Below are 11,228 nucleotides of genomic sequence, written 5' to 3' on the forward strand. Positions count from 1 at the left end.
TAGCAATGGTGGTGGTTTTGCAAATGAGATAATTTTTTTTTCTGCTTTTTCCTCTTCGGTGAAAAGTTAATTTAATTACTGACATACTAGATAATGGGAAGCACTAGGATGAATTAAGTATCACCTTGTGATAGAAGGGACATGACTTGAATTAAAATCATGAGGTAAAGAAATAACAAGCACCCAACCAACCAAAAACCCCACAAAAACAAATTGTCACTTGGACACTGGAAAATTTATCTTTACTGACCTCACAATGCCACAGTGCTTCCAGTTAAGAAACTGCTGCATGGAAGCTGATGGAGCTTCTTTTCTCCTCTAGCTTGTTGCAAGGCATAACAAGTGATGCAGCATGTTAACAACAACAGAATTTGATGTATATGTTCCTATTTAACAGGGACTGTTTGATTAACAGTTCTTTCATAAATCTTTTACAATCACTTCATTCAAAATGTGTTCTAATAATCAATGCAAAACCAGAGATTAATTCTTCGGGTTCATTTTATTAGCAATGATGAATATAAATTTCTTACGAAAATATTCTTAACATTTCAATATGTAAGAATTGTCTATAAAAATATACTACTACATAACAAAGCCAGTAACTTCTACAAAACGTATCATCCAACATATATTTAGCAATATATAGGACATAGTAAAAATCCTTTAATTACTTTAGGGTATTTTTACCCCCTTTTTGTCAAACATTAACTCAAACAACATATGAAATTACTCATTCTGATATACAGAAGTGTTATCATCATAGAAGTCTATGTATGTTCCACCTGAAGTTACCTGCATCTGCAGGAACATAAAGCCACAACGTTTCTTTGGATGGACAGGCAGTTATGACCACAAAAACATTCTGCCAGTAACTGCAATGTCCTGCTGATGTCAGTGTTGCACATCTGTTGTCAACATTGCCAATCCTGAATTCATGCAGGGACAGAGGTTGTGGTTCTACTACCCTTGTGGGACTGATGCCACAGATAAGCCTACTACCATGGTTACCATGGTTAGAGAACTGGAAAACAGACTCTTCCTGGTTAACTACTGCTAGTTAGCAAGGAAGTGACTTTTTTTAAAGGCTGCCTCTCTAGAAATAAACTGTCTTCTCACAGACAGCTCTTGAACAAAAGATCAAGGAAGAGAAAAAACTGGGAGGAAGTATTCATACTAAATGATGATCAAGGGTAGTATTATCCATCTTGTCATTATCAATTACAGGAACTGACATCTTAGAACAGTTTTTGGAGCTGGGAAAGACCCTATTTTCAGGTTTCAGAAGAAAAATGACACATTGAACTAGTTATTTCACCAGTGCTGTTATGCTGAGGTTACTTCTCACCTGGTGTTAGACAAACAGAGGAAATCCATTTTAACTAGGTAGACTGCTCTTATCTACACAATGAACTTGTCAAATTCTTAGTGTAGATGTATTTAGAGAGCTTTTAGAGCATACTTTGACAACCAACTTAACCTGAAGAAATTGGCTGCTGCACAGTGACAGTACAAAGCTTTTTTCAGCCATTAGCTTTCTATAGAAGAGTTGGGTATATAAGGCTTAAGGCTTCTAAGTCCCACCGAGGACGACAGATGATTATAGTGTTTTGCATAGTAAAGAACACAAGAAATATGCTTGTTGTTACCAATGCATCGCTAAATTTTTTTACCCTGTGTTTATGTGTAAAACAACCAATAATTAATTATTACTCTTTCTATTCAGGATCCACTGAAATCAGTACATTGAATTCATACATTGAAACTCAAGAGAAATAACTTCATAGCATAGCAGTTGCAACAATATTCCATCATATTACAAAGGAGGGACTTCCTATCAGAAAAGTACATTTATAGAACTTAAAAATACTGTAAAGATCACAACAGGATACTACAGGCGACAAACATTAACATTATGTTTTTGACGCAAAGCTGAGAAAAGTAACATCTGACCCTGAGAAACTTGCAGTATTGAAACTTAAAGCTAAAAAAAAATTTCAAAAGTAGAAATTGTCGAGAAAAAAAGACACACCAGAATCTGAAAGATTCAAGGCTCAGCCAGTTTCATTTCAGATTCTCCTAAAAACCCACAACATTTTACAGTATCCATACTTTTGTATCATTTCATTCTCCTTCATGGCTTCCAACTAAAATTTTGGTTTGCAATCTACATTTGAGAGGAAGAAAAAAAAACCAAAAATTGAGGTGGTTGAAAAAAAAATAAGCTTAAATGTCTTCCATTCCCAGTATCACCTAGAAAAGCTAGTTACAGAAGCTAGCTTGTCATGCTTTATGACTAGAGAAGCCCTAGTCAAGTCCTTCGTTCTCATACAAGTTGAGTAATTCTGTAACACATTGATCAAAATCAAAATAATTTTCCAAAAACTAGTGTTCTCCAACATAGATCTTGTGTAGATTATTACTCAAATAACTTAAATATTTAGGAAGGTTTGGGAACAGCAACAGGAAATAAGTGAAGCCATAAGGAAACCCTATAGGTTTGGACAAAGTAAAAAATAAATAATCTGGGGGGCTTGGCACTACATATATGAAAATATAATGAAAGTTTCTGCAAGAACTTGAGAGAAAAATTACCAATCACTGTATCGAGTTGTTGGTTTCAGGTCAGCTTATTTTCTACACTTACTTACGTGTTAAGGGCAAGAAAAGAGTCATTTCTTCAGCTGCCTGTTCTTCTCCACTAACTGTAAACAAGTTTCATTGAAATCATACGACCTAAAGATTTTTTCGATGTAAGCTTCCACATTATTTTTATTATGTACTGACAAAGCAGCATTCATAAGCTGTAATTTAAACTACTATCTAATTCCCCTTCCTAATGTTTTCACACTGTCATCAAGTTCAGGCTACTCTGGTTTTGCCCTCTCCAACCACCCACTAAAAAGTTACACAGCTGGATCAGCTCCCAGGGCTAGCTCACCACATAACCATGAGCACTGAGCCAGTGGGAGGGAGCAGGACTAGCTCACAACCCAAGTTTACATCAGTCTGATCTGCTTTGGAACCACACCTTTGTGTCAATTCAAACACATGCATATTAAACATGAAGTGAAGCAATAAAAAACGCTGTCTATTTTCCTTCCCTCCCTGAAAGCAGTTGCTCAACACCAATGATGGCTGAGCAGCATAAGAAACAATTCCAGATTACAATTTCAAGTATTAAGTAAAATGGGTGCCAAACTGGAATTTTATTATTACATCAGGCTTTAAAGAGATGCGAAAGCAGTTTCATACTACTCCTGACCTTGTCAGCAGTAGCTGAACTTCAGCCTTCACGAGAAGCAAGGAATGCATGCTATAAGCATGATCTGATTCTATCACTCAAGTGAAATCTGCTCATGTCCATAAACATATACAGATTCAGGGTGCTGGTTTACATACAGGATCTTGCACAAAGAGAGCTTCTCACATCCAGACACATCTCAAAGTACTACACACATTCCAGTCTTTCAGGACTCAAGTTCCAGGATCTGCCCTGCTAGGATGCAATGCTTATTGGCAAAAGAAAAGGTATGTGACTAGACATCTGTAAATCAAAATAAGAAAACATCCACCACCTTTAGTGATTTTGGGGAGGGAAAAAAAAGAAAAAAAGGCACAGCATTCTCTTTTAGAAAAACACTAGAATGAGTAAATAACTGAAAACCTCCTCATGATACAAAGGACCAAATAAAGATCCAAGTTAAAATCTTCTTCTAGCACTACTGACAGGACCCAGAAGTACATTAAGACTCCATGTGGGAAAATACCCTTATCTGACACTAAATGTATATTCCTCCTCAAACATGAAGGATGCTAAGATAAATAACACAAGCCTTTTTTTCTTAGTATTTATTGCTATTACGATAAAGCCCACGGAAGTGAGAAGATGTGCGAGAGAAGTGACTAAATGCAGATTTAAAAAGGCCAGCTAGAAAAATGGGGCTGAAGCTGCCCACTAGCACTGCCTGATGTGGTGTGGATGCCTCCACATCACGAGACGTTTACGCGTAGCTCCATTCTGCCATCAAGCTCTCCCCAAACCTGTTCTGTAGAATCTCTGCTACTACCTTGGCCAACCTACATTTTCTGTGAAACTGCAATTACTCTGCACTCTTGTAAATTCTTAGGAAACAGGCAAAAGCTTTGTGGTAAATCCTCCTAACTTCATGAAGGCCAAGACTTAAACTTGGTCTCATAAAGAACTTTTGTACAGAAGAATCTAAACAAAAGGGTCATAAGCAGCATTTAAAATAACCTGTATTAAATACCTAAAAAATATAATCTTTTGCATAGAATAAAGAAAAGTGCAGCTACAGCATAACATTCCATACCACAAGAAATGGCTAATTTACGAGTGGTATATAATTAACTGTTGTCTCTCATCATTGAGACTGCAGCAACTAAAGACACGCTTATTGGGAAAGTCATGTTAAAAAAAAAAAGAAAAAAAAAGAGGGATTAGGTTATTTCATTATGTCTTTCAAGCAAGTGCAAATATTTAAAATTCTTTTTAAAAGAAAGTAAAGCTGAAGATAATTTTCACAAGTTAATTTTCTCTTGATATAATTTGGAAAGACAAAATAGCCTTTCTTCTTTCAGAATCCAAATTAAAAATAAATCCCCATTTGGCATCTGTTTTGTGTGGGAAAAAAAAAAATAGAAAGCTTGTAAATGCACAAGTTTTATCTGTTCCATAAAAGTTGGATGTTTATAGGATTATAACTCTTTTTTCACTTCTAACTTTTGTACTGCAATCCCTCTGCTAATCAAGCACAGAACAGTATTAAATAAGCCTGGGAGACTGATTTCTACTGCTCAGAAGAACAGAGAAAGGGTCTAAGAACTGAATCAGGAGTTTTAGGAAAATAAAAGCCAAAAAATTATTGTCCACTTTTGATAGGAAGCAAGCAACTTTCAAAATTTTTTCTACTTCTCATATTTGCATGCCTAAGTATGAGAAAGAAAAGTATATACCTAATCAGTTGTTAACACATCTTCGATTTTGTTTTAAAAAAAAAAAAATCAATTTATTGCCTATAATCTGGTACTACAATTTGGTAAATGATATATTTAAAATAAATAAAAATAAATATTGTGTATATATATTTCAAAATTGCTTGTTTTTGTAATGAATTAGTGTCCGCATTGTTAGATTTCATTTTCTTTAGCTTTCTTCAAGGTTTGTCGCCACTTACGAATAGCAGTTCCAGAACTACTCGCTACTACACAAAGGGCACCACCTACGGTCCACCAAGTTGGCAGATGATTGAGAAAAAGAATTTGTAAAATAAAAGCAAACACCACATCCATTGTTTTCATTATGGCTACAGGTCCAGCTTTCTCTATCTGTAATGCTTTTGTGAGAAATATCTGACCCCCTAACCCTAACAAGCCTATTAATATTAGAAGAACCCTATCTTTACCACAGTGTGGTAAATGCCATTCATTCATAACAAACAATGCTATAACACATCCAATTAAACCAATGACAGCATAATACCAAATTGACAAAAAATAATGCACGGATTTTCCCACCTTCCTTAGTATAACAAAAGTCGAAGCTGCAGATACTGTGCTGATAATTGCTGCTATAGTTCCTTTAAGGTGCTCTGTGTAACTTCCTTCAATCCCTGTAACGTTTGACCCAAACAGAAATGGTGGTCTGGCAATAAGAATCACTCCAGTGATGGCAAAGAGGGTAAAAAGAAGATCCCAAATACTGTACTTCTCTTTGAGAAAGATCCATGCCAGCAATGATGTAAAAACAGGACTGCTAAAAGTTATAACGGTGGCATCAGCTAGTGGCATGACTTGGTAAGCATAGTAGAGAAGAATCATTGCGCTAGAGCCAAGGAATCCTCGGAAGAAAAGAAAAACTCTTTTACCTTTTGGTCCCAAAAACCCTGTTCTGAAAAACAGAAAAGTCATATTAATATTGCTGGCTTGCTTATTTCATGACCAACATTCAATCACATTTAAATGTACAGACTCCTCTAGACTGTACACACCTTCCTCGATGAAGGTCTTATCTCAAATATCAAAATATTTTTAACTCTGACCACAGACCAATTTATTCCCATCACCACCCCCAATCACATTCAGAGTCCAGAACCTGTTCTTCTAGTTATTAATTTTTCTGCTTGCAAAATAACCCAAGCATATCTACGAATTACCTTCTATTTTTTAAGAATACCACTTCATGGAAGATCGACACATTTGATATAATCCCCGCAGAAACCTCTACAAATCAGGGAGTCAAAGATTTTCAGTTTCTGAATTATATTCAGAAACTATCAACTGACCCAAAACAATTGCAGCTATGCAACTGAAGTCTGAATTAAAATAATCTTGCAATCTGATTTAAGTGAGTGATAATTCTGGATCTATTTTTAAGAAATTACTTTAACTACTTACTTGTAGTATATTAACCCAGGAAGAACAAATGCCATTTGGAAAATACATCGAAATGCACTCACTTCCACTGAATGTACATCTTCTATTTTTTTAAGAAATAAAGAGGCCACTGAGAAAAGGAAGGCAGACAGTACGGTATAAAACAGACCAAGTCCTGGACATGCAGCTTTCTTCTTTGTTCCTGCAACAGATAAACTCCAGTTAATAACGATCCATTAGAAGATTTCTCAGGTTAATCAGCTCTACATACTGCAGTGCTCCATACATTTGTAGCTATTCTTGTGGCAGAGGACAGGGGAAGCAAAAGAAACAAATGCATATATTATGTGTATTTATGAGACCTGCCTTGAAAATATATTTCACTGACCACCACGGTCTCCTTTTTTTTTTTTAATCTTAAAACAGGAGATAAGAAATGAACTCCAACACTTTGGATGCAAAACTTCTCACATTTCCACATAAGTTAGTCCGCTTTACTTCTTGGATATAGACTAGTTTGGGTGATTCACTGTAGAACTAGTATGATTCTGACCACCACCCAAGGACCAACAAACACAACAGACTGCAAAACAGTCCATAGTCAGATTCTGAAACACTGGAACTTACCACCTTGGGAACTGTCTGATTATTGAGGAAGTTCATAGAATCATAGAATAGTTAGGGTTGGAAAGGACCTTAGGAGTTAATTAAGTTTCACAAGCAACAATAATTTCCTTTCTCACAAATACACACACATAAAAATTGTGTACAGAACCTCACTTTTGTTATATCCCATGTTCATTTTGCACCTAAATCGCCCTAAATTTGACCTAGACCTACAAAAGTTTTATGTAACATTTTTATTTTGCTAAGAATCCAAATATTTTCTTTAAGTAAGTATTATTACATTACCATTAAGTATACCTTTTTTAGCAGAAGAAATTTAAGTGACTAATTTTAAAACATCATAGGCCTGCTTAAAGTACTGATAAAGTTCCATGAAGACCATTTAGAGACTTCCTGAAGTAGTTTCCCAAGCCTAATAGCCTCTATTCAAGCTTCCCCACTGCCTCAGGCTCTCTTCAGAGACATACTCTTCCTTGTTCCACTCATCTTCTCCACCCTCAACTATTCAAACAATAATTAAAGAAAAAGAAGAAAGGCTAACGGAGAGGGTGAACTGCTGCTGACCTCAGCAGCGTCCCCAAAGAAACAGCCTGTTTTGCTATTGCTTTGCTGCATAGGAACAGTCTTTCCACTGAACCTAGAGGTGAACAGTATGGAAGAGAACCCACCTAAAAATCTGAGTGGGATGTTACCTCACTATCTCTTTCTTTCTGCCTGCACATTGGGAGTTATCTTTTCTTCTACAACACCCTCTAAAGCTAAGAACAGGAACTCCATGTCCCTGAGGCATGGATGTTTTGACAACAGGGTACCTCATCTCACATTAGTGTGGGAGCCTGTGGGACTTACGGATCCCCTAAAACACAAAATCAGCAGGGCACTGCTGGGAGTTGCTTAGCAACTAAATATGGGTTTGAGGGGCTTTTTGTTTTGTTTTGGGTGTGTGGTTTTTTTTAAACTAACAAAACTTGTCACAAACCAATTTGATCCTCCTTGAGATGAGCACTCAAGGCTGAGAAACTGCACTCACTACCTAAGAGCTACGTCTGGGCTAATACAGTGTATATAGCATTGGTTCTGGCTTCAACAGTTCTAGAGACCCAGGCTTTACAACCACAACCAGAATTTGAAGTACGCAAAAGGCCTGCTTTTCAAGGAATCCAGCCACACTGCAGCTGAAAATGAATAACAGTTTCTGCCAGAAATATTTCTATTAAGCAACAGCCTCTTACATAAAAGTGACTATAAAAGCCATTACCAACCAACACTGGACTGGGATATCTACCAGCTATGAAACAGAGTGGATTTAAAAAATGTTCGTGAACTACATAACGTCCTAATCCGCACAGTCACGCAACAGAACTACAAAATCAACATCGTCTCTAATATTAAAGCAAGAGGAATCAGACCGGCCTATAACTGAAATGGGAAATCCAAACCCAGGCTGGCTTATGGATGAACACAGCACAAACAGAACTATTAACTTTTATTTCAGGCATGATAACTTGTCTGATTACTACAGAACGCAGCCTATCTAAATAATGGAAGTGTTGAAATGGAAAACCAATCAAATGAAAGTAAGCTGAAAGGATCTTATACCCAGAATTAAGCTTGGGATTTGAAGGAACAAAGAAAAACCAGAAGGAACTCATTTTTGTAAGCTAGCCAATATACCAAACCTATCAGAAACAGTATCTTGTAATTCTAGAATTTGAATCATCAACAGCTCATATTGCCAAAACATATACTCAGTACAATGAGAAAGTGTTTTATTTCCTTTTAAAAATAAAGTGGTACAAGTTCTTCTACCAAAACCAAGAACTGCAATTCTGAAGAGTACTCATTTCAAGATACATTGTAAGGATAAGTTAGGTTAAGATAACATTCCCACCCCACAAAATATTAAGCCTCCAAGCAATAGCCCAATGCCATCAAAATACTCAAGCACTCATGCTTTTTTAAAAAAGTGTAGCAGTCTGAAAATGAAAAAGTTTGAAGTAGCACCCAAGCCCTCTCTGCTGAGTGGCTGCAAATTTGAGGTTTTCCAGTTTTATTCCTTGACCATCTCCACATGTAAGGCTTTCCAAGAATCTTTCACTCCTGTTTTAAGTACTAGTCACAAGCCTCCCACTGCGCACCATTTTCTGTGTAAATTCTTGTTGCCTGTATTTTAATGCCATGCTTTCTTGAAAACAGCTTTTTTAATTGCAAAATGCAGAGAAGAAAATCACACTTCTCACATTACATGCATCTTGAGTATAGTAGCAGAGGCAGAAGAGTACTGGCTGTGGGGAAGGTGGTCACTGAGAAGATGATTATCCCAGACCTTCTGTAAAAGAAGAGAGTGATCCATTCTTCACACTGTAAGAACCAGGTGAACACCTCTCCCACAGACTTTGGGAAAGTGCCATGAGCACAACAGCCTGCGCACGAGCTAACCGTGGTCATGCAGACAAGATCTAGGTGTGATTCATAAAGTTCAGCCATTCAGTTAAAAAAAAAGTTTGATGAATGAAGACGAGTTTCTCAGAATTACAAATGTGGAGGTTTTTTTCCCCAAGCATTGCCTCAGAACTGATGTGAATTTCACTGGTGAAGCATGCTATCTCTTCTGGCTTCTCCACAGCTCACCAGCTAACAAAGACCGGCATTTAATCCATTTTCTGCTGGAAAGTCAATTATAGTCCATATTTAACGAGAAACACATTTTTAGTGAAGTTGTTTAAAAATTACACATGCCAAAGTACTTCAGATAACTTCAAAAACTATTTTAAGACGGCATTTGGGTTTTAAGAGGAAGCCCCATTAAACTACCAAAAACATGTTGTGTATTTCGCAGTAAGTTTGTGGCTTTAACAATTCAAAATGACCAAGAAGTGAAGCACAGATTAAGACAAAATAAAGAGTAACCTCACACTAAAGCAAGGTAAGAATTACCAAGGAAGCCACAGTTACATGGACTTGTTGAACAGCACTCATGCCCCTTCTCAACATATTTACCGCGCCAGAAGTTCATGCCGCTAGAACGCACCTCGATTTACTGAAACCTGTCGAGACTTACTTTAAAACTTCGGCAACAGGAAGGTCTGTTTTCCCAAGGGATAATCGCTACCGAAGCCACAAGCAGCAGCTCGCCCCTGGGTACTGGGAGTGAGCGGGGCGCGGCCAGAGCGCTCGTCCCGCTCCCGGCGGGGCACCGCGTCCTGGTCCTAGCCGAGCCCGGAGTGCAAGCACAGGGGCTAGCGCCATGGAGGACGTCGTTCCTGCCGCTACACTCGATTTCTTCCCCATGGGCTGGCTTGTCCGGTAAAGAGGATGGGAAGGAAGGAGCGAGGCCGCACACGCTCGCAGGCGCCCGGTGTGCCCCGCCGGGCACCAGGTGTGGGCCGCCACAGCCGGGTAGTCTCGGCTGCCGCCTGCCTGCCCCTGCCCGCGGCGCGGCGGGCTCAGGTGCCGGACGCCCTCTGCGGCCGCCCCAGCTCGCTCTGCGCCCCGCCGCCGCGCGCGGTGAGCCCCGGTGCCCTCGGGGCCGCTTCCTCTTCCTCCGCCCCGCCGGCAATGTCACCCCGAGAGCGGGTTGCGCTGCCAGGAAGCCGCTGCGCCCCCGCCCCGCCGGCCAGACTTCCCCTCCTCACCAGGTGCCTTGCAGCAGCGCGGCCAGGACAAGCCCGAGCAGCAGCTACAACCGCGGCGCTCTTCGGCGCCCGCTGCCTCCACGCCGGGCGCCGGGCAGAGGCAAGGCTGCCCTGTACCCGCATCGTCCTCCCGGCTCAGCGGCACCTCCGGCTCCTTCCCGCCCGCTGCCGGAACAGCGGCGGCCTCGCCGCCCTGACACAGCACCATGAGGACGCCGGGCTGCCCGCGGTGGTACCGGCACAGCACAAGCCGGCAGCCACCTGCCCTCCTGCGCATGCGGTGCCACCGCCCAGCGCAGCCCGGCTCCCTCCCGCCCTCCGCCCGCCCCGCGGGTGTACGGCGCTCCGGGGCGCGGGGGCTATGCGAGGTCGCGGCTTAACCACCCCCCAGCCAGGGCCCCGCCTGGAGACAGCCAGGCTGCCAGTCATCCTTCCACAACAGCGACCTGCCTGGGAGCCCGAAGAGAGCCAAGCGCCTCTCCCGGGACAGGAGGCAGCGCCCTGCCGGTCCTTCCCCGGCGTCCCCTTAGCCCGCGGTGGACTCCTGAGAGGGATACGGAGCTCTGCCCG

At 40.5% G+C, this 11,228-nt stretch overlaps 1 protein-coding gene across 1 annotated transcript; it reads right to left on the reverse strand.

Annotated features, from left to right (window-relative positions):
• Window positions 1–225: 225 nt before the first annotated feature.
• SLC35G1 (solute carrier family 35 member G1) lies at window positions 226–10,935 on the reverse strand. The gene is made up of 3 exons (XM_030488543.1): window positions 10,659–10,935; window positions 6,418–6,598; window positions 226–5,911 (listed from the first exon to the last, which is right to left on the reverse strand). Exons 1-3 carry the CDS (start codon window positions 10,933–10,935, stop codon window positions 5,152–5,154), a joined length of 1,218 nt encoding a protein of 405 aa, XP_030344403.1. The 3' UTR covers window positions 226–5,151.
• Between the last annotated feature and the right edge of the window lie 293 nt (window positions 10,936–11,228).

Source organism: Strigops habroptila, chromosome 5, assembly GCF_004027225.2.
Source record: "Strigops habroptila isolate Jane chromosome 5, bStrHab1.2.pri, whole genome shotgun sequence".
NCBI lineage: Eukaryota > Metazoa > Chordata > Aves > Psittaciformes > Psittacidae > Strigops > Strigops habroptila.